This window comes from Sparus aurata, chromosome 21, assembly GCF_900880675.1.
Source record: "Sparus aurata chromosome 21, fSpaAur1.1, whole genome shotgun sequence".
In the NCBI taxonomy this organism is placed as follows: Eukaryota; Metazoa; Chordata; class Actinopteri; order Spariformes; family Sparidae; genus Sparus; species Sparus aurata.
Window position 1 is genome coordinate 18894660 of NC_044207.1, and position 24742 is coordinate 18919401.

The 24742-nt window shown below is 39.7% G+C and overlaps 2 protein-coding genes across 5 annotated transcripts in view; one reads left to right on the top strand and one right to left on the bottom strand.

Moving 5' to 3' along the window:
• The window catches only part of adcyap1r1a (adenylate cyclase activating polypeptide 1a (pituitary) receptor type I), a 33801-nt gene extending 24034 nt beyond the window's left edge, over positions 1–9767 (top strand). For 2 of the 4 annotated variants that reach the window (XM_030402059.1, XM_030402061.1), the window contains 3 exons: positions 1862–1991; positions 3354–3395; positions 4373–9767. In XM_030402059.1, coding sequence (XP_030257919.1) covers positions 1862–1991; positions 3354–3395; positions 4373–4597 — 397 coding nt within the window. In that variant the 3' untranslated portion in view covers positions 4598–9767. The remainder of the gene's footprint in view (positions 1–1861; positions 1992–3353; positions 3396–4372) is intronic. The other 2 variants (XM_030402060.1, XM_030402062.1) reach the window with 1 other exon arrangement.
• The window catches only part of ghrhra (growth hormone releasing hormone receptor a), a 49800-nt gene continuing 31495 nt past the window's right edge, over positions 6438–24742 (bottom strand). The window contains exons 7-13 of the mRNA XM_030402063.1: positions 24226–24379; positions 19266–19326; positions 19033–19102; positions 17940–18034; positions 12590–12719; positions 11809–11850; positions 6438–11577 (exon numbers count right to left, since the gene is read on the bottom strand). Of these exons, the coding sequence (XP_030257923.1) occupies positions 11431–11577; positions 11809–11850; positions 12590–12719; positions 17940–18034; positions 19033–19102; positions 19266–19326; positions 24226–24379 (699 nt within the window). The 3' untranslated portion in view covers positions 6438–11430. The remainder of the gene's footprint in view (positions 11578–11808; positions 11851–12589; positions 12720–17939; positions 18035–19032; positions 19103–19265; positions 19327–24225; positions 24380–24742) is intronic.

Sequence of the window (24742 nt, forward strand, 5' to 3'; positions counted from 1 at the left end):
TACTCTAGGTGTTCAGGTAACACTTTAACACATTACTTTAAGGTACACGAAAATGTGAGTAGTTACTAAAGAACAAGAGAGGAACGGATCAAGAACTGCACTGTTAATCAAAGAATGATTAATGAAAAAAGTGATCACTACATCGATTCACAGATTTATGAACCAATCATTACCTAATAATTATTCATTAATATAGCAACTCTAAATAACTTTTCCTTAGCATACCTGCCAACACTCCTGATTTTTGCGGGGTGTTGTTTATTTGGGCAAGTGAGCCCATATGTCACTGCCTGATGTGTGTAACATATTCCTACTCTTGCTCAAGTCCTCTGTACTGAAATACACTTGTCGATACCTTTGAAAATCTCTTTCATTTTCAAAGCCTAATGCTGGCAGGTATGATAACATCCTTAAATTACAGTTATACTTAGCAAACAGTTCCTGAGTAACTCCTCACATTATTGTGTAGCTTACTATAAACTGTTTTCAGATTTGGTTTACAACCCTGGTTACAAAAAAGTTGGGACGCTGAGTGAAATGTAAATACAAAGTGTAATCATTTGCAAACAAACGTTTTACACAGACTGCACACATCTGTACATTGAGGAGACAAAACAACCTCTCTGTAAATGAATGGCACAACTCCGGAGGGCCAACTCCTCAGGTCAAGACTCTGCTGTCCACTTACATCTGAAGGAGAAAAAACATTCCTTTGAGGACAACAATGTAAACATCTTGGCCAGAGAAGACCGATGGTTTGAAAGAGGAGTGAAGGACTCCATCAGTGTCAAACTGGAACGGCCGTCTTTGAACAGAGGAGGTGGCCTACGACATTACTTATCACCCACCTACAATGCTGTACTGTGTTCCCTCCCCAGACAGCTTAACAACCATTCACACCTGGGCTCACCTAGCCCTAGCAACCCACATAAAGGCTGGTCGGATCAACAACCCACAAGTGGCCCTAATGACTCTGAAACTCAGTAGCTCACACGTGTCCTTAACGACTCTGTGAGGACACTCGCACACAGTTTAAAAGCCTGCAACTCCCCTCCAGTTAGTTAGAACTGAAGAATCCTCTTGGATTAGATGTGAAACGTCTTCCAAAAAAACGGAAACAAGTCCAGTTGCCTACTATGCAGCACTTAGAATTAACATGACCTGGATGACTGGGAACATTAATCGACATGTTCTACACAGGTGTTTTTAGAGCATCCAGCAACTTCCTCAGGCATTTGTTGCCCTTATCCAGAGTTGTTTGAAACGTGCTAATTGGATCAAATTCAAAATAAACATATATTTACAAAAATCAATGAAGTCGAGGAGATCATTGTACTCTTTTCAATTAACTATATGTCAAATACGATAAGCAAATTACCATTTCTGTTTGTATGTTTCACACAGCGTCCCAAATTTTTTAGAATCAAGGTCAGGATGCTAGTGGTAAAAAATTAGCACAAAATGTTCTAGTGTTCGTACACTTTGTAACATCTCACAGTGAAAGAGTTTAGAGTATAATGTTTTTCTTCTGCTCCTTAAGTACCTCTTGGGGTCACTGCTGCACTGTATTAACATTAACCACTGTGTTTGTACATTTATGTCTTCCAGTTCCATATATGTTGTGTGTTTCTATGTATTTCCATTCCTTGTGTCTGTGTGAGACACAGTGTATTGCTGCATGATACCTGCTGCAGAGATAAGGAGAGAAATACATAACTAGCTGACTACAGGGTTATATGTCACATGTCAACGGTTACTATGACTATCTAAGTAAAAGAAATGTGTCATAACATCGCATCAGTCACCTGACATAAACACCTGAATCTTATTAAACTGTGTGTGTTTGTGTGTGTGTGTGTAGGCGTCTGGCGCGTTCCACCCTCCTACTCATCCCGCTGTTTGGTATTCACTACACTGTGTTCGCCTTCTCACCTGAAGACTTCAGCAAGAGGGAGAGACTGGTCTTTGAGCTGGGGCTGGGATCCTTTCAGGTATTTCTCTATGTGCTCTTTTAGCTTCTCGAAGGTCCAGTTCCAGATGGTGAATGAGAAAACATGATGATAAGATAAATACAAAGAGGCTCTTTAGGAGACGGCCAGTGATACTCAAATGTATTCTTCTTCTCTCACTATCCACAGATATGCAGCAACATAAAAAATTCACACTCCTATAATAGACAGTCAATAGTTTATTCTGTGTGAGTGGTAAATTGTTATATTGTCATCATTAATCATCAGACTGGATTTGTAATAAAAACCAAATGAAATATGTCACAAAACACAAAATAAAAAAAATATAAACAGATATAACAATAACAAATACAAAAAGGCCAGAGGGGTATTTTACTGTATATTAGTACGCTTTATATATACTGGTATATACAGTGTATACAGTGGCAAAACTTTTGCTAGTTTTCTTTGTACTTATTCAGTAGTGAGCTTATTGTTGGTAGTCAGACACAGTAACCTGTTTTTAACCTGGTTTTGAGCAATTCGCAGTTTGAGGGGGGCAGCAGCTTTAACTCCACCAATGTTACACATTTGAGGTGTCAGTACTGCTGCATATGTTGGAAAAAAGCAGTAAAAAGCCTTTTGTGGCACCGGAGGATGCTGCATGTAATAGAACCCCAGACTGAGACACTTCTGTAGCAAGATATTTAGGAGTAACAAGTTTACTGATATAATTTTCATTGTTGATGTTTGGGTGACGGGGTTTAGTGCTCCAACTGGGCCATCAGACTGTAAATAATGAACAGATCACCTGAAAAATCGTGAAAGGAATTTTAAGCCATTTTCTTACTTTCTATAAACACGATTGATTATTCGGTTAATTACACCATTTAAATCACCAAGCTTTATGCAAAAAAATACACACATATACCAGCACAAGCCACACAGTCTAACTGCAACAAATACCAACGTCCTATTTAGTTCTCCTGACCCTATATATGTTTGCCAATGTGTGTAAATATAATATCAGGAATTGACAACTTCTGCAACCATTATGTAGATAATAACAAACAAATCTTCAGAGTGAAAAATAAACTTCATCTTGAACAGCAGTTTGTAATTCTTTCAGAGAAAATGTTACAGACATGATGACACATTCCAGTTTCTGGATACTGATGTTGCAGTGACCTCTTTCTGCTTTTCAGAGCTGTCAGCAAACACCGTTTTGTAGTTTAGCTTTCAGTAAAAGTAGCATAGCATTTTTAAAAGCTTATCCAAGTCCCACAGTGAGACATTTTTTGATCCGTCTTTAGTCTTTGCTGATAAGGATCCAACTATTTTTTATTAAATGAAAGCATGTTTCCACCTTTTTCCCTGACATGATGTCTCCGTTCTTCTCCTCAGGGCTTTGTTGTAGCCGTCCTCTACTGTTTCCTCAATGGAGAGGTAAGCTTTGGTCCTGGTTCATGAAAGCATTCACTTTGTGTTTTCCTGACATTATCTATTCCAGAATTGCACTCGATGCAATTATCATCGCAAAGCTGTGAAAATGTACTTTAAACCTTATTTTTATTTGTTAGACTGATAAACACTGTATTATTTATTTATAACACAATATAATCTAGATGCCAATGGTCAAAACCAACCCAATTTCCAGAATAAAGTATGGTATTACACATTTCAGTCACAGTTTGTATAATCCGGTTGAATATCATGTACATTTTAAAGCACTTAAAGATACAATGATGACTAAAGCATCAGACAGAGTGAAACAAATTGACATTAAAGGTGTGCTGATTGATTCACGACATCAACTCGTGCTTTTAGTAACATGCGAGAAAAGGTTCCACCTTAAAATGATGCCAGTAGTCTTTGTAAAATGATTGTTTCCCAGTTTATAGCTTGTTAACATTAACAAGTAATGATGAAAAGTCAGCCAAGCATCCTTTCATTTTCTGGAACAACTAAAAAGGTAAAAGTTCCATTGTTGTTCGTAAGAATAGCAATAAAAAAAAACATACTTAGAAGTAGAGCAGTACTGCAAGAACAGGCCCACATCCTCACCGTACTCAAACAAATAGCACTACATCTCTGAATGTGTCTGTGGCAGAAACGAATAAAAAAAAAAAACGTAAAATGAACGTATAATGCCAACATTTTATTCTGGCGACTGGGCTTGTCAAACCTAAACGCTGACCTCTGATGTGAAATATGAAGACTTTATATTGAGATAACAGCTTTGCTATGTTGTCAATCATTAACTAACTTTTGATACACCAGGTACAAATGCTCCACAGGAACCACAACGGTTGACATTAACAAAAACTTGTGCGTCTCAAAGTGTTGCCCGCGCCAGTTCAGCCTACTGTACCTTTTCATGAAGCCGGTGCAGCTTAAAGTACATTAAAAATGACCTTGTGAAGTTTCTCCCTAAAGGTGCAGTCGGAGATCAAGAGGAAATGGCGCAGCTGGACGGTGAACCGATACTTTGCTGTGGACCTGAAGCAGCAAAGGCACCCTTCGTTGGCCAGCAGCGGAGTGAACGGCGGGACTCAGCTGTCGATCCTCAGCAAGAGCAGCTCCCAGATACGCATGTCCAGCCCGCTGGCGGAGAACGCCAACATCAGCCTCCCCACCTGAGCGTCTGATCGGCACAAGACAAACCTCAAGGTGCCGTTTCCACTTAGCGTACATCCAAACCAACCAGAACAGACCAAAGTGGCCCCTCACACCTCTTATATTTTGTAGTTTGGCCTTCAAAAATTAGGTATTACTTAGAGCATTTACTGGATATTCATTAGAGGATGTCATACTTTCTAATTTCATTTGACAATGTAATCAAATTTATTTAAGTGTTTCAGTTGACTCTGTTGATTGTGAAACATTTAATATTTCTATGAACAAACCCAAATTCAACTTGATTTAAACATGAAAAGAGATATTCGAAATCCCCTTTCTACCAGTTATTTTAAATAGATACGCCCTGTTATTGTTTGATTTATAAATGATAATAATCATAATGTAGATTTGGTGCCAAAAATGGTACAAGTCGTGACAGAGAAAAAACACATCTTATGTAGGGGTCATATTTGGCTGTCGGTGTGTAAAGTAAATGTGCTTCAGAGTGCCATACAGGTTGCCCGACTGGATCTGATCTCACAACAGTCCAAAGTGAAACAACAACCAAACGTTCGCCTTGCTTGTACAAATGCTCATTGTTTAAATGTTCCATCCTCAATTTAAACATTTTTCTACAATCAGCCGTAAGTACAGAGTATGTCAAAAGATATATACAAAAAAAAAAAAAAGAAAAACGAAAAGAAACTCATGAACTTTGTAAATAGTTACTTTTGGTGTCTAGATCAGAATTTGTTTCGTTTTGCATAACGCAGTATTGTAATGACCTTTTCAAACAAAAGGAACTGGAGCCCAAATCTGTAGACTTCATCACATGTGCAGTAAAATGACCCAGAAGATCCTGCCTGCCCACTATATTCTGAAATATTTGTTTGTATTAAATAAACACACATACACACACACACACAGTATATATATAAAAATGTAGTGCCAAAATGAAAGAGCAGTGTAGGGCGGTGGTTCCCAACCTTAGAGGTGCAGGATGAATCTGAGCGTCCGTGACGTGTCAGAAACAACAAGTTACGATAAAAACAATATTTTTCTGCTATTTCATGAGATTTATTTTGGTTTTTCTGTCTTGTTAACACCACGTAGACACTTTCTACCTTCAAGCCTTTATAGAATAAGTTTAAACTGACCAGCTTGAAAACTTAAATGTCGTAGAACGTGCAAGTTTTGATGAGGAGGTGTGATTTGACTGCAAAAACGACAATTTCATGACAATAAATCTTTTTACACGTAATATGAGGCACAATCACCCAGAAAGTAGCATTTCAGTGAAATACTGAGACTTCTTTTTATACATTCTTCACTACATTTTTAGGCATTTTTCATGTTTTAATCGGAACATTCCTGGTAAAACGTCCCTTTAACTAAAGGAGTCCTGGCCAAATATAGCAGCAGAAAAAGTTTCACGTAAAGGTACAAACAAACAACTTAAAAACGAAAAAGCATGCAAACAAAACACCATGAAAACTTTTCACATATAAGAATCATTTGACCGACTTAAAAAACAATCAGCAGAAAACATCAAGACAACGAATCTACTGTACCAGTGTTCAGTAACGAGACATTCAGTGGTCAGATATTTCTTAATCCCTTTTTATAGGCATCCAAATATCAAATAATCAAGTTTAAGAGTTTGTCTAACTCACACCAGGATGAAGGTGCAAAAACTTGGAAAGCATTTTCGCCAAAAACAGTGCAGCGTCGAGGAACACCTTGTATTCAGTGCTTTTGTTTAAAAAGACAAATGAAAGGTTGGGAACCACTGCTGTAGCGTTCAGCACAGTGCACGAGGGGAATATACATTCTGATTAAAAAAAAGAAGAAAAAAAAAAGACTTTTCACTCTGAACGTGTTTTATCCTCACAGCTCGTCTACACTGTTGAGATTCTCCTCTCGCAGACTCGTCAGTGACGTTCACGCAGACCGTGAACATGAACTGTAGACTACATGTGCCATCGGGATGCTTTTATCTGAAGCTCCTCGCGGTGTCGTGCTTTTATATATGTGTGCAGCATTTAAAAATGTAGACACTGAGAACCGAAACCCTCGAAGTGATCTTGAAGATAAAAAGACGTCCTCTGTTCTCTGAGCCTCAGCACGTCAACACCATATCAAATTGCCGTTCATGTTGAATTTTTTGAATTAATCACCTTCTACACTCATATTCCAAAGTGCCTAGTCGGTCACAAATAGCTCTCACTTTCATTTACAGTGCCACAGATTAGCAGATATCCTAATAAGGTGCAGAAAGGGTCATTTCCTGCAGAGAATGTACAGAGTGGTGTTTTTTTTTTTTATCGTCGGTCACTTTGCCACGTTTTTTCATCGCGCGCTGCGAACATATTTGGCGCGTCTGTTGGTGTACTTATTCTTCTCGTTCTCTTTTTGTTAACTAAACAAATCCTGCTGTGCTTTTTTTTTTTCATCACGATGAGTTTGACGCGACCTACGTAACAGCTCACCGTAATCGCTGCTTTATCTCACCGCTTTGGTCACGTCTGTCGTCCATTCGAGATAAATGCAAGTCCATTTCAAATCCAGAGCGCCGGCATCAAACACACAAACCGTTTTGAAACGGAAACAAAACATTTTGTTACAGCCAAAACGCAAAATGCTTTAACGTGACAGCTTGACAATCGCGGAGTGTTGCCCATTTTTCTCTTTGTCTATTTTTTTTTGTTTGTTTTCTTTTCTTTTGCACAAACAAGCTGACAAACAATAACTTTTTCCAGGTGGTGAAATAGTTTAATAAGATGAAATGTGAAATGATGTGTACAGGAGGGGTTTATCCACACTATTTACTCAAGATATTTATTTTTTGTACTGTCATCTGAGTGGATTAAAAAGAATGTAGTAACTTTAAAAAAACAAAAACAAATGAATTGATGATATTGTTGAACAGATACGGATGTATATTTATTTTCCATAAACTAGTGCCATGTGAAATGTATCAGTGTACACTAGTACATGCTTTTCTTATGTGTAATTTATTTGTATGCTTGATGTATGAGCTCATCACATTGATCGATGTTGACTTTCTTCGTAAAAGTGCCATAAATGTAGTGCCATGGTGACGGTGGACGATGTGTGGCTCGGTGTCTCATGTCTGATCTTAAAGAAAACAACCACACACGGGAAAGCGCCGTCCAAAGCATAATAATATAAAAGATAAAACACAAATATAACCTCGAAAAAGGGAGATAAAACACACTATTGAAGAGATGCGTCGATTTTACGCATCTGCTCGGCTTCCGTCGGTGTTGTGACTGTGAGACACACTACTATAAAAAGACTTGAACCAGAAGTAGAAAAATATACGTTTTAATTTTATTAGGAAGGGTTGAGTGGGTGGAACAACTGCGACGGATATAAAACACAAAGTGTGTACGAGGGTGTGATAAAAAAACACTCTGCTGCTGCATACGTGTTCTATCACCAGCTGTCACTCTGAGTCTGAACCGGCTCAGATGGAAACGACCATGTCTCAAAGCTGTTACTGTCTGTGAAAAGAGGAGGCGAAAACTCCTAATTTGACCTTGTCTGTGCTGTATAGCTGTCCACCACAAGGTGGCGGCAAAGTGTTGTTTTATTTTGATAGTTCAACAGAGGCTGTGCGAGCCTGACTGGCATCTATTTGCTTTTTTGAGCCGTGTTCCTTTAGATTTTGGATGGTGATGGGGGTTAAGGGCGGGAGTGTATTTCAAGGCGTATTTTGGTCACATCTACTTCTTTGTCATTTTTCTTCACACAAATCAGAAAACAAGCCTACAAATGATATGTTTTCCAAAAGAGGCCTGACGTCAAACTTACAGCAAGACGTTGGTGATTTTGTTATAGCGCCACACTCTCAATCCCACAATTTCCTTCCTGCTCATTTTCATTTCAAAACAAACTGTGAACTGTTTGATTTTCAAAAACCATTTGCTTGACATGGGAGAACATTTGCACTTTTTTAGTCCTATAACAAAATCAGGCAACTTTTATCTTATTTTTAGCTAGCTAACCACACCCCTCCTCGTACACTATCCTTATGGTTAATTTAGCGTAATGGTAACACACTAATCTTTATATATGTGTCAAAGAAAAGCCTTTCACATGTCTCATTGAAACAATAGTCTGACATTTTGGTGAATATGTTTTATTCACTTTCCTGCTGAAAGATTGATTGGCCTACCACTAGCACTCTACTAGCAAGTAGCTATAAACTAGCTATTATCGTAGTTAGATGCTATCTGCTAGCTAGCTGTTTTCCCAAGCTAGTAGATAAAACAGCTAGCTAGTAGATACTAGCTTACTACAGTTATAGATAATTCATAGTTACTTGTTAGTAGATAGTAGCTAGCTAGCAGATCTATTAGCTAGCTCATATCTATTAGCAAGTAGCTATAAACTATTACTATTTGTTCCTCCTTGGCTAGTTAGGAAAACAGCTAACAGATAAAACAGCTGGCAAGCAGATATTAGCTAACAAGCTAGCTCATATCCACTAACTTGCTGTTTCCCCCATTTTTCGAGTCTTCATGGTGTCAGTTTTTATGTCCAAACTATGTCTTCAATTGTAATTTTCAGTGTGGCTTATCTCTGTGTTTATATGCCTCTTCTTTGACGGTTGTGTGCGTCGAGCCAGTTATATCAAGTGTTGAGTGTATGTGTGTGTGAGTTCTATTGATTGCCAATGAATTTTTGAATGTACTGATGTTGCTCAGCTGCTCTTAAATGTCGCCTGTTCTCAATTTGCCATGGTGTACAAATGATGTCTTTTTCTTGATCCTATATACAGTTCACTGTATATGTATACAGTATTTTTGGCACACAGGTGGGCCCCTTGATGACGACCTGTTGTTTGTGACCGTGTTTTTGTAGGCCTATGTTTATGTTTATGTAACTGTTTCCAGAGAGAAAGCGTGCGTGTGTGTGTGTGTGTGTGAGTGAGTGCGTGTGTGGGTGTGTGAAAGTTGAAGAGGGTGTATTTTGTATGCATGTTTATGTACAAGCATTCATTAGAATAAGTAACTTAAATGTCAAAAGAATAATCTAGAAAACCTCATCCATAGGCTATTTATGTTCTTCCTGTGACGGTGTGTTATGTGTAACATGCGTTCTGGTGTCCAACATTCATGTCCAAGGTTGTGTAAATTTGATTGCAAAATAAATCTGTGGTAAATTGCTGTATATTGTGGACATTGTGATTTATTGTCTCTGTGCTGTCCCAACCATTAAAATGGACCATGGATGAAAGCAGTCCCTCTCATTTCAATGCAAGTTCTGATGTCTTTTCCAATCTAAGAGTATGAAATAAGAATACCATAATGCATTTTCACAGCCTTTGTTTTCACCCAAAAAGAGGCATTTGTCACTCTGGCAAAAGGAAAATTACATATACCTGCTCTCATCTATGTACAACAGCTTCTCCTTCCTAATTTCTTTACTTTTCGCTAAGTCGAGGAACCCCAAAATCCAAATCAAGGTAGCAAAAAGCATACATGAACATTCTCCTGCCCCGTGCATTTCCTACCTCCTTCTTTATCTGCACAACAAAGCTTACAATGTGTTGCTGAAATACATAAGCAAGCACAAAAACATACTTCTCAAACCACAAATGTTTCATTTATTAATGTGATTTTTTTTCCCCCTACTCAGGCCATCCTTCACTAGATCCACAAGAACAACAATGGAAATACAATATAACTACTATAAAATAAAGTGCAACGTTAAATAATAATGTTTCGTGACAAGGACAGTCAAAGTGCTTAATGGTACAATACAGTGCAATATTCATGGTCTATTAAAAATCTAAGGATTCAGGGATTTCTCCACCGCTGTCATCAAATTGTGTACAATTCGCACACGGGTGAATTGTTGAGCTTCAAAAACACATCTTGTATCTGAAGACGCTGCTACAGCCTCAGTTGAAATGCTTTGTATGGTGATATAGTACCATTCTGATGGCATTTTACCAAGTAAATATCTGGCATACCCTGTTTTGTATCACATTTGGTGACCACTGTAGTGCAGCAAATGTTCCCAAAGAAATGTGGATAATCACATCTGGCAGCAGCGTGAAAAACAAGCTTATAAATATCTGCAAATACCGTGTTTCAAAGGTGGCTCATCAAAGCAGACAGGTCTTTCAAGACATGACGTACCAACATAATGGCAGCTTCACACACACAAAAAAACACGTAACATTAAATACATTCACTCTGGATCTTCATGACTGAACATTTCTCTCTAGCAGCAGGTGAATTGGTGCACAATCAGTCCAGGACATATTTTAAGCCTGCACCAACAATGGTGTCAGTGCTTCTATTGGGCACAGCACAAAGCAATTAGACAAGTCAAGCTCATTTTCAAATAATTTAGCCAAGCTCAACATCCACTGTTTCATCAGCTGTCTCTCTATAATCCTCCAACATTTGCTCATTTTTGTACTCCGGCTGTCCAAACTGTAAACACAACCATGCGAAATCATCCTCCTACAAGCTCGGGGCCAGCTCTGCCTCTCCTGTGATCTCGTCCCTCCACAGTGTCACCGTGACATCCCAACAAATCAAAGCACCAGGGTCCCTTTACTTTTTTGTGTTTTTTTGGCCGCAACCATAATAGAAAGACGGACCACGCTGATTAAGCGCAGAAAGGGGCACTGTCGTGGTCATGGCTGCTGCTGATATTGACATAACACATCATGACACGTCTCCTCGATCACTCACCAGCGTTCCTTCTGGTCTTCTCACTGAGGGGTTGTTTAATTAATGTCATCAGCAGATGAGCTTTGAGGGCTGGACATTTTCACAAAAAAAAAACATCTCTCTCTCATGGATAAGTCTCTTAAAAATCACACTGAAGAGATGTTACCGCTCGAGGCCGGCCGCCCGAGCCCCCCGCGGGCTCTGATTGTGATCTGAGTGATGCTTCGCTTGGCCGGTGTGAGGTGATTTTGACCGTGGCACCTCCTCAGCCATCTCCGCAGCTCCGTTTGGACCTGCAGACAAACGCAGTGATGTAGTCTGACTAGATTTGTTAAAGCCGCTACGTGTGCCATTCAAACACTTCTGAGTTTGCTGCCCCCTGTGGTTGTATCAGAGGAGACTCTGCGGCAGGTGACACCCCAATACATGCTGTTCGAAGTACCAAGGTAAAGATGTTACGTAGGTTGTTTAGTTAAAATCCATATGTCTATACTAACTGTACGATCACAAAAACATTTGCCTACCTCTCCATTCATGAAACAGTAAAGCAGCGCCACCACAAACCCCTGCAACACAAGGGACATTGTCAGTGTTTGTAAATCATAAATCTCTTTCTTTCTGTCTTTGTTTCATGCACACTCCACTTAAATTACTACAGTAAGCATTGATTGTAGATATATTCAGCCTGCAGGTAAAAGTTTCAAGGTAGCTCTTGGTTGACACATTCCAACTGACAGATATGAAGACGATTCAAAGTATTGATATTTTCACTTAATGTCACATAACATGTTCATTTTTTTACCTATTTTTTTTCTTTGTTACCTTCTGGCAAGCAGATCAGTCGGCCGTTCAGCCCTTCAGGCGACGTGTGGTGACCAAGATATGACCTTTCTCTTATTCAAATTTTAGAATGTCATAAATACATTAACATTGCCTGCCTGCCTCAAAGGTAGAGCTGGGTTAAAGGTGCAGACTCTTAACTGCAACATCACCCCGTATCTTTACTTCCTGTCAACTATCTGCCATCAAATATTTAATAAAAGCATTAAAATGCCACCAAAAGAGCTTTAATTCTACTAGGCCTTGTTCATGGGAAACATTTTGACATGCTACCGTTGGAAAAGCTGTCAATATTAAAGTTGATAATGGCACACAGATCTGTCATTAGTGTGATTGGTGACACTTGATCTACTATCACAACTCAAATCTTTAAAAGCATCCTACTGCAATCATTTCATCTTTAGTAGATTTGTTGTGACTCGTCCCAATACAGCTTTTAAACCTGGACTCTCTGTTGTTTCATACCTGAAAGGATCCCAGCCCCAGCTCGATGTACAGCCTGGCTGCCACTCCAGTGTTCTCAGGCAGGAAGGCAAACACTGTGTAGTGCATCCCAAACAAAGGGATCAGGAATAGGGTGGATTTAGCCAGCCTCCTTGAGAGGGAAACAAATAACAGAGGAATGAAAGGGAAGAAGAGAGACTAGTCCTCAGTACAGGTAATGTGAAGGCAGTTTAATCCGTATTTAAGGCCTCGAAAACACATTTTCTCAATCAGCTTCTTACTCTGAGAATTTGGTCCCACATGAACAGTCAGATGTTAGATATATTATTTCGTTCTATCTGTGCTATTTTTTCAGGATTCACGCTTGAAGAGGTTTTACACACAAGTATACTGAAATGTTGTTTCATCAAAAGTCCCAGGCAGTGCACAGCTGTAAGTACAAGAACCAATAAACAAAACACAGAATAAAAATGTACCAAAAATGCAAAATTTGCAACACTATATATATATATATATATATATATATATACACATATTACATATATATATATATATATATATATATATATATATATATATATATATATATATATATATATATATATATATATATATATATATATACATATATGTATGTATGTATGTATATATATATATATATGTGTGTACATACATATAAAAAATTCAGAGTTCAGCAATTACTTCGGCCACATCAAGGAATACCTAAATCACTTCAAAACCCCTTTCACCATCATTGCAGTGTCGGAAACATGGATTAATGAAGACAAAGGCACAGATTTTTTCCTGGATGGATATAATCCTGTAAAAAGTATGTACATTCAATCGTTGATCAGTACAGATCAATACAGGAGGGTTGATAAAGGTCAGAGGCACGAATCAACAGACACTGTGCAGACACTGTGTTGAGACGGCATGTGAGCATAACAAATACCATTCTGTACCCAAACAATAAGTTGAACCTGAGAAAATGGTATGGTCCAAGGCCAATGCCAGTTGTACATAGCAGGATGTTGTTATAATGTGTATCAACAATGTGAGATAACTTAGGTACGAACACCGTGACACTACTGTGAGTTATCACAAGTTCTTCTGAGCTGTGAAGAACTCAACTAGCCCTGTAAATCGGCACACAACAGTAGACACACATGTAATCTGTATGTACTGTCTAGAGCTTGAATTCAGCTCTGTATGCTACTGCTGTAATATGTTTTGTCAAAGGTCATAACAAAAGAAGTTGAAAAAAAAAAAAAAAGAAAAGAAAATGTAAAATGCAAATGACAAGAAAAGATCAGGATGAAGATTTTATCCTGTGGGTAATGGGGGCGGGACTTGATAAGCTTTGGCTTCTCCCGCTTTTCCCTTTCGGCCATGTGTATTGTATTATTTGAACAATGATGAAATGTGATTTTTATGAATTGACATGCCCGAAATAAACAACATAAATAAATAAAATTCATTATTTTGAAGTATGTGGTGCTCGGTTGGATAAAGGTGATGCCACATACTCCCATGAACCAATCAGGATTTAGAACCTTTGGATCAAAATCATTTCAGAAATCACACACACACACAAAAAATGTACAAAACATTCTGTTATGTGAAAGTTGTTCTCTGAAATGCTGCTGCGTTTGTGAAATGTCACGTTTTGTGAAATGCTGTGTTCAAATTGTCGTTGTATTGTCTTAAATGCCATCACACTGATGAGAGTTTGCTTGTGTTACCGTGTTCTGAGTGTTTAATTATAGATTACCAATAACGTCTTTTAACTCTTCTTATTAAAATGTAGTGTTACAAAGAAAACCTGATGATTTCAAACCAAGTTTTCAGCGGCTTTGAAGAAAGCAAACAAAAAAAAAAAATCTGAGACTGTAGTTGTAGTCATCGTGGCCTTTTCAGAGTGTGAAATATTCACCCTTATCAGTGTCAGCCCAATCAGCATTTTACTTTAAATGCCAGAAACCAACGACGGAACGCAACATTTGGCCAAGTTTCATCAGAGGCAGACGGGATATGGCAGATCAAATCTTTATTAAACAAAGTGACCTTTGAAAGAATACCGTCATCCGGTCTATCAGTGCAAGAGATTAAAATGTCAAAATACAAAACAATGATGCATTGTGCTCAGAGCTTCGGTCAAATCAGTGATGTTTAAATATAGCGTCAGTATTAATTAAAAAACTACTTCACCTGTGTGATGCATCCAACAATAAAAAAAGTCTTATTCTCTTACTTTCACGTGTGTATTCTCTCATGTAAAGGAGATTTTAACTATCTGGGCACAAATCTAACGATCTGGATTCCTCACAGCCGAATCAAGTCGTAATCTATCACAGATCAATAAACACTGATTAAAGCAGCCCGACAGAGACGTCTACATGTTGTCTGGTTCTCTGATGATTATATTTATAGGACAAAACAGCAGTCATCTGAAATGTCTAAATAATTTAAAATAACCACTCCCACCGTGGATAACATCACTGCTCTGCTGCTGAATGATTGAAACTAAAGAAAATTTACCCATCAGATTATTTTCAAGCCTGTAATAGGATCGTGTCTGTAATTTGTCGCACCGGGGATTTAAACCTTTGTGTGAATGTCACAGATCTGTCTGAATCAAATTGAAGTTTGTAAGGTAGAGATTAAGCTTTTGAAAGTGTGAAACACTCTGTGAACCGGTGGAACAATCCTGTCGCACGCCGATAGAGGAGACGTCTATTTCTGGCATCTGGATCTATTTTTGTGTGCTGCTCTCATTCCAAATTAATTCAGCTGAGCAGGAATCTGCAACGACCAAATGTCAAAAGGAAGAGGGGGGATTCATTTTCAGTGACGCCGGATTTCTGGGCTCCCAGAGCGGATTCATGGACGCAGCAATGTCTCTCCTGGACTGCGAGGAATCGTTCAGTGTTTCATCAAGGGATTTCATCAATTCACTCTCCTTTCCCTGTTCATAGCAAACTCTTCAAAGTCGCCGCCGTCCTTTTCCCCACATGTTCAAATCTCATACTCAGCAGTTTAACCATGACACAGAACAATTGCTTCTTTACATTTAAAAGAAGAACTTAAAAGTCTTGTTTCCAAATATATTCTGTGGAGGAAAGTAAGCTCCAGCTGCTCTATGAGGCTGCACTTTAGCACATTACTTGTGTTTAGCCAAATGCATCTTTAATGCAGGCAAGTTCACAGTGACAACAAGCTGACACAGAGTTTGATGTGTAGCAGATACTGCTCAACATGTTAAGCGCCTTAAATCAGCATGCTAATACTGTGCACACAACAGAATGTACACATTATGCAATTTAAAAGGTCCAGTGTGCAAGGTTTAGTGGTTCTCATCTCGACATTCACTACAGCTTTTTAAAAATGCAAAAACTACAAAACGCCCTCTCAAGAGCCGGTGTTAGGTTCGTTGGTCCTGAGCTATTGTAGACGACGGGCTTGGTGGAACAGGGACTGTTCCAGGGCCAACCTAAGGCATAAGCAAACTAAGCTTAAAAAAATAAAAAAATAAATAAAATTTGATTTATTTTTAATTTTTTTACATATTAAATAAGTTAATGAAATCATGTTGTGAACATAGCATTAACACAAAGTCAGGGGATCACCAAAGTTAATACAATTCATCCTGAGGAGGATTTAAATGTCTTCCAAATGTCAGGGGATTCCACACCTGATGGACCTTTTCCACAGCAGACATTTTGCTCGAAGCACGGCTGTTACAAATTAAGTTTTAGCAAAAATGCAGTCATGACTTCTCTTTTGCAAGTTTACGGTCTTCAAGACTATTCCTCATGCCATCCTGTCATTCACTCAGTGCTCACTCACAATTTCCTGCCTCATTATCTCACGCTGTCAATTGGTATCAGCTGCTCACATCAGCTGGGCACTTCTATCCAATAGCGCAGCGACAAAACCTTCACTGTTAGCCTATCATATGGCTGCTGTCCTTTTAAAAACCATCATCTCCCTGCCTTTAGTTCATTCATGCTAATGTTTTAGTTTTTCTTTTTTTTTTGCACGCCCCACCACCTCCCCATCTACACCCAGTCTTTCCATCTGGGAAGAGTCATCAGCCACCACCAGAGTCTGGACTCCATCGGGGGATTTTTCTTGCTGCCCTTCGATCACAAAGTCTCCCTGTAGTGTCTTATCGACAAAGACTTTATGTCAAGACTCAGCATCACTTATCAACTGCAGTAAAAAACATTTTCTTTACTTCGTACTGTCTCCCCTGCTTGAAATTACCTTAACACTGGACAATAAATTGTCTGTACATGTTTTATAGAAATCTAGCCATTAGTGCTTATAGTTGAGATATTTCAGTCTGGAACAAAGTGGTGGAATGTTACAACAGATTTGAGGTTTGGGATTTCTGTTCTTCCCTGTCACAGAGGGTTATACAGTGGAACATGGTCAGATCTGATGCTGGTCAGGTGGCGTCCTCTTTTAAGAGCTCTAATTGTGTGTGAAATCGTTTTCAATTTTGGCACTTATTCTTGCTGTGGCTCGCAGGCAGGCATCAAAGAAAGGAAGGGAAGGCTGTGCACATTGTTAGGAAATGTTTGGCCTTCCCTTTTTATTTTTTCAATCTTTGTCTCACCAGAACACTTTTCAAATATAATATTTAACCTTTCGCTTTTGGTCTCTTTGTGTTTTTCACAGCTGAAACATAAACTTTACAGGTTAATAATTTTTTTTTTGACCGACTTTAGTCCCAACTTTATGGCCAAAATCAATACATTTCACATAAATATATCTTATCAAAAACAGGATGACAAATGCTGTTGTCGGTCAGATCAGTCATTCATCCTCTGATAATTTCCGAACAGATGAGGTGCTAAAATCCTCTTAAAATGGCAGACAGAACTGGAAGTGAAGAAAAATGAGAGTCACATATGGAGCAATTTGTTAGTTTCTCTGGAGTGGTGCCTGCATTATCTGATTGGCATCAGCTGCTTCTTTCATCCCTCACAATCAGTGGTCCACTCATCAGCTGTTTGGTTACCTGCTGGGAAGTAACATCCAATCTCATTATCAGCTGCACAAGGAAGCTCTCTGAGCTTGACACTTCTCACCAGTTGCTCTGTGAGACACTTGCTTGCCAACACTGTTTGCTGATGCAGCTCCCCTGCATTGCCCCAAACTCTTTGAAGCTTGTGGTATACGCTGACTTTACTGTGATATAAGATTCATGTATTCCTATACATCCTCGTTGCCGCTCTGATAGCTGGTAAAGCTCCCTGTAAGAACAACGACTTATAAACTAAATCTAACTGTGTGATCATTTAGCAGGTAAATTCCTTGCCGCAAGTGTCTGAAGGTCCAACAGTGTTAGTAACGTGTGACTCACATAAAATGTCCAGTGTCGTTGTTTCCGCCCATGACTGAGGATTTAAGCTTTTGAACAAGAATCCGGATCACGTTGATGAAGATGACGATGTTGACCTGGAAGAGATACAGCACAGGCAAACACATATGAGAAATAACACAAATGACATAATCCACACATAACACACAGTAAGAGAAATAAAAAAGAAAAGTATTTTATTGCAAAACAATTAATTTATTTAGATATACTCACTGTCACAGAGCAAATGGCAATAGTGTTTGTGCTAAATTGTGTATCTATGAATTTAAGAGATATTACTCTTTAGTGGCCATTTGCTGAAACCCCAGTCGGTGTAAATCATAGCTTACCAACTGTAAATACGTGTCAAACATTGGATTTCTACTTAGATGGGGAAAACGTGGGGCTGAATTGAGAGCCAAGGCTTGTAAAAAATAACTTTTGGAGGTTTGTGTCTCTTATTTAGCTATTCCAAAAGAAAAAAAAGGAAGCAAAAGTGTACGAATGGATTTAACAGTGTTTCTATACTCTAATTTAACCTGCAACCATTAGCATGCTCTGCTAAGTTCTTAAGACCTACCTACAACAGAAACCTACAGGAACCAGTGTTACTTCCACAGCCGGAGCATTTAATTAGCTAGCTAGCTAATTATATGTATATTGTATGTATATAAATAACTGCATATGTTCTGTAATTTGTTTAGCATGAAGGAGTTTACAGACTTTCATTGTATATAGCCCTGTGTTGTGTAATGATGAATAAACATGGTTGACTCAAAGTATCCCATAATGCATCACTAAAAGTGGTGTATAGCCAATGGTCACTAACAGATCATTATATACCATCATGCATTGCGCTGGAGGCACAAAAATGATCCAAGTGGTTTCCAACGGTGGTTTTTAATTTGTGAGCGGGTGATGACGGACACAACCTGCATTTTTTAACCAACCATTAGAGCTAATGTTATCTTAAATATCTAACAAACTACAGCTGCTAAAATGAGCCAGTAATAGACGAGTGAAATGCAGGACATTTTGTTTCAGACTGACAATTTTCAGTCATTCATCGTCCATTCATGTGTGGCGCTTCACTCACCAGCAGCGAGGCTGTGATTGGTCCTTTAATGATCCACCAAATAGCGACATTCTCTGTGTCATCCCAGCAACTGCAATTAAAGCCAGATGAAATTCAACGTTAATATGATGTCACAGTCTCATCAAAGAATGACTACTACCACTGTTTGACATGAAGTGGTGCAATGTTATTATAGCAGGGATGTATTGAAAAAGATGTTGGCTGCTTGCTAAATGTCTTGTTATACATCGTACCCTGTGTCATCATAGAAGAATCTGGTCAGCACCCAAAGAATAAGAACTGTTGACGGGAGCCCTACAAAGTAAGAGCAGAGATGAATTATTAATGCGTTGTGTTACTGCCAAGTAAAATTAATCTGAACGACACTGAATCCCTGACCACGTTTAATGCATTATTTATGAAATGTTGCCGAGGATATAAAACATTGTGCTCACTAAGAGTATCAACCTTATCTGTGGTCCAACCTGCATCTCCGTTGCCGGAAGAAGAAACCAACAGAGGATAAAGGCAAGAGACAGGAGAGCGAGCAAGATGGTACAGACTGAAATAATAAATCTGATAAGTGACATCAGAGCGACTCTGGATAGTGTGCACCACACACACACACAGACATACTTCCTGGGTAGTAACAAAACAAATCCTCAGGACAGCATCATTTAGGTCCACAACTTCTTCAGCAACGAGTGCATATGTTTGAACCATCTTTGAAGGTATTTAGCTGGCTCGTATGGGTTCCAGTCCAAGTTTAATAAGGTGATTGCTCTCCTTCATAAACCCTCTTCAGTCAACAGCTATGCTAGCAGCTCTGTGAGTGTCTACTGAGGTATGGCGGTGATTTGAATAAATGATTAAAAGCTACGTGCTTGCATTGACAATGCTAAAACGCTGATGGTTTGAGCCAAGGTTATATGTTTAACTTGTTCAACCTTCAGGCTATTCAGTCATAAACGTAGACGGTACTGAAATCGGGACCAGGTTTCACCGATATCCATCCGATAGTGTTTATTTTCACTGAAAAATAAAATTTCAACCTTATGGTGGCACTAGATGAGCATTCAGGGAATAAGTCTGTTGGTTTAACCGTCTGTGGACCATGTATTTTTATACAAAATGTAATACCGATCGTTTCAACAGGCATCAAGATTGTTTCCGGACCAAAGTGGAGCACAGACCAGCCAACACTGTCATGCCTATAGCCATGTTGGTAAAGCCTTTTCTATCTCCCAAAGTGTCAAATAATGCAGCATGGCTTCATCACGCCTCAAAATTTGATGCTTAATAACCCTCTGGCTTCACTTTTTGAAGCGCCCCTGTAGTGCAGCAGCATAAAGAGTGAGAAAGGTCTCAGTCATGGAGTTGGTTCGGATGGTTGGAAGGGTCATAAACTGGACTTTCCCCTGGAGACCGGGGTTTGTTCTCGCTCCCAATGTGTTAAATAATGCAGCCTGGCCTCTTGACACTTCTAATATTGAAGCTGCAGTGACCCCTATAGCGTCACTTCTTGAAGTGCCCCTGTAGTGCAAAAGTATGAAGAGCGAGAAAAATTGGGGAGTTGGAAGTGAGACTGTGTTAAGTGCTACTATTGGCCTAAAAAGGGTAGAAACCTCCTTTTTCGCTCCCTCCCAGACCAAAAGAATAACTGGTTCAGCAAACATAGTGTTCTAACTTCATTGTTAATGAAATTTTGTCCAGTGTTTGGAGGGAACCCTGACTTGTGGACTCTATTTATCATCAGCAAGGATTGATGGACAGAGGCAGAGTATTCTGCATCCATCTCTCTAATCAATGCAGGATGGCTAAAATGACCTCCATCCATCGTCTGCAGTTGACGACCTCCTCCTAAATTTGCCATACAGTACTCTGTCTGTGGAAACTGAAGGTAATTCTAACTATCTTATTGTACACAGTGGCTCTCCTAATCACCCCACTAAATATTTGCTTACAAAAACTATGGACCTGAATGGTCACGTCTGCCTGAATGCTGAGCAAGGAAATTTTCCTTATGACAACTGATACAACCTGTGCTTGTACCCCCAGAGGATCTGCTCAAGTGGACTGAAGGGGGATTTCAGCATCCACCCTGCTGCCACACTTCACCGCATCCATAAGTTTCATCTCTCTCCTCATTAGAAATGCACCTGCGAATGACTCACTTGTCTCAGCTCTTACTGAGCATTACGATGTCTCATTAACTCTTACAATAAGCAGACTGGAGTAAAAGAAAAACTCTGGAAATTTTGAATTGACAGTTGTAGGTTATGTTGGTTCAAATTTCCAGGAACTGACTTGGAAATCTCAGCTTCTGTCTCCGAAACATCAACACAAGTATGAAGCTATTTCACATCTGCCCTGAACTGCCAAAACTGCCTGTAGTTTCTTTATTGCCTTGTAAAATCGTGGTAACAGGATCAAAATGATACAGACAAAGGCTATGGACCATCCCTACAAACGTCTCCCTAGCAAACAGGAAACAAAAGACAATCGGATGAAAATGGGAAGAAAATAGGAATCAGCTGACTGAGCAACACGGGATAACACAGAGGAAATGCACTCAAGACATCTGTGGAGAGCTCAGGGAACAAAAGATAAGGGAGGAAACGAAGGGAGAGCCGCGAAAAACGAGAGCATGTACAGCTGCCATCGCTGCTATTGTGTAAATAAAATGCTCCCAGGTTTTAGGGACTGAGTTATTGTCTGGAGATTTCTAAACTGAATGTGAATATATTACGTAGCAGAAAGGTATCTATGGAAGAATCCTCTTAATCTCACCAATGCGTTTCAGCATGGGGCCTTCATCAGGGTGTAAAATAAGACTATCTATTAATCAGCGTTGGACTTGCATGAGAGTCAGGGGGGGTTAGCTTAGACTACATTAATTAAAGATTTGCTGGCTGCAGCTTTATTATGCCTGGCTTGAGCCACCGAAGTATGGTAAGTAGGCCACAGTATTAGGTCTATTTCAGCGTATGCTCGCAAGCATTAAGTCACAGATATGTGAGAATGTCCCCTGAGCTACACGCTGTCATACTCTCGCTTGTTTGATGTGTAGTGCTGTCCCCCGCACCAATGCAACCGTCGTGATGTCCCCGTTTGAGCGACTTTGTTTGGCACTTGACTGACTTGTTTCTGAATGAATTCGAGGGCTTTAAAGCAGGTTGAGACTACACAACTTGAGCATACTTTGGTTCCATTCTTGTGAATTGAAGGCCCAAGACGCATACAGTAGATAGACAGCATCGCTGCATCCCCCAAACGCAGAAACCTTCAATATAAAAGAAACGTACGCAACAGCAAAAATCATCACGTGGTCACAACATACCAAGTCAAGCATAGAATTGAAAACCAGTGTTTGAGGCTGCTGATCCAAGGCAAAGACTACAAAACCTTTATGAAATTACAAAAATTGTCAATGTTTTCCCAACTTCAGCGAAAAAACTTTGGGGCCGTTCAGAGAATCTACTCCAGAAAAACAGATGCTAAAAGGGAAGAAGGATGAGGGACCAGAGGGAGCAGAACAGAAAAGAGTGTTTTGTTAAAGTCCAGTCACAGGCTGAGCTGAACACAAACACACCAACACACACTCGCCGACAGCCAAGTACGTTCAATGTTTGGGGATAAATAAATGCACAGTCCAGCGGTCAAATTTGCCTGAACAACACAGGTCAAAAGTTCACTTGGCTTTCTGTTTGATGCCTTAAAGCGGGAGCTGCTAAGAAACCAGCAAGATCAAGCTACATTTTAAAAAGTATCCAGCTGAGAAATCCCTCCCCATCCCTTCAGGACTCCCTCCAAATCACATGACTACACTTGCTTCCCCGTAGCTCTCGCCGGCCAGCTGAGAGATGCGTGTCCACAGCTACTTTGCCATGTTCACAGAGCTCTCGTCGCCTTTTTTTCAGTCTAATAAATAAACTAATAAACATCTTTGTTAAACACCACGGCTGTATGATTGCAAGCAACATAGCCATCAATAACACACCTCGGTCGGAAAGGAAGCTTCTGGAGCGACGAGCGCAGTGTTTGGATGAGCTCATTAGAGGTCTGTGACAGCCACAGACGTCTTATCCTGTCTCTCTCTTTCCTCAGAGTTTTTGATTTGGTGATTGCTCTGGGGATTTTAAGACATTTTCTCCAGATAAAACACAAGAAATAGGCTTCTAAAATAACTCACCAACTCTAGCTTTAAGTGAGTTAATTATCCTCGCTCTGCTCATCCAATAAAACTTATCGATAGCAACACAACATTTGATGCTTGGCCTCCAAAAATTGTCTTTGAGATGAGTGATTAATATTGGTGTTAATCATCTCCCTGCTTGACTGAGTCATTCAGATCTCATTATGTGATTTTGTGTTTATTTTGTTTGTTATGAATATAATGTGCACAAACCAAACAGGTGACAAATCGAGCGCGACACATGGTTCAATTAAGCAAACAGCATTCAGTCCTGCTGAGTGGCGTGCATAAAAATGCTGAGCAGGACCGTTTGATCGTGATTTTGCATCAAGATGACGACAGGAAAAGATCTAAGTGACTTTGAAAGAGTAAAGACTGTGTTTGAATAGGAAAAGTGAGTGACTGAAGTTTAGATCTGCGTGGAAGACATCCGTGAATAGGGTCGGAAAGTCGTCAGCTCGCATTTGATGAAAAGGAAAAAAAAGGCGAGCAACTCTCCCTAAGAATGTCAGTGCAGGGCGAGATCAGACTGTGTCAGCAAGAACAGTCCATCGACAAGAGAGGGATGTTATACAGTAGAGAGTCTGCAGTATATAAAACTCTTATTACAAAGATGAACACACTGAGAGAGTTGAACAGTTCAGGCTTGAATGTTTGACCCCTACAACTTCGTTACTCCGTGGGGGGCTCTTTTTCTGGCATGGTTTGGGTCCACTCGTCCCCTTTGGGGGAAGTGTCAAATCACTACAAAGTTGTACTGAGTGATTGCCCTCGGCATGTGATGAGACATTTTGGCCCTGATGGGCGTGGTTCTAATCAAGGATGTCACTTTCCCCTCTTCATGTGGCACGAAGGGTCAGAGGGGTCAGAGGTTTGACGAGTATGAAAATGATGTTTATATGCGACGACCTTCAGAGTCGCCACATCTAGACGGCACTTTTTGTTGTTTGTTTTCCTTCAATCATTCAACCATCTGCATCTGTGTGTCCGACCATCACCCGACTGTCATTCCCACTCACCCCAACCAATCAGGATGTACCACCAGAAGTACTTCCTCTGAGAGACGAAGGTCAGGGCCAGCAGGGTCTGCAGATACATGCCCTCCACCAGCAACCAGAAGTAATTTGCCAGGATGCTGAACTGGAAGAACGCCACGGCTGATTTGCACGCCGTCTGAAGGGGACACAGCAATGCAGAGTGATTTAACGCTGAACTGACTCACAGTGTTGACGAAATACAGCAGGGAGGTCCCAATCACTCACCAAGGACTTTTTGAGACGAGAGGTAGAATGTAGTTTTAATGTTTTAAGTTATTTCTGTACAGCAGCAAAGGCACTAATGATCTCCTGCAGTAATAATAATAGTAACATATCCTTTGATATCCTTGCAAATGTCATTATTTCCATCTCTCTTGACTCTGGGTGGGCAACATTTCATGAGCTAACAGTCTTGTTTTCACATCTGTGACGATGCATTATTTTAGACACAATCTTGTCGGCTAATGAGCGAGTTTTCTAGAGAAATGATTCATCAGCT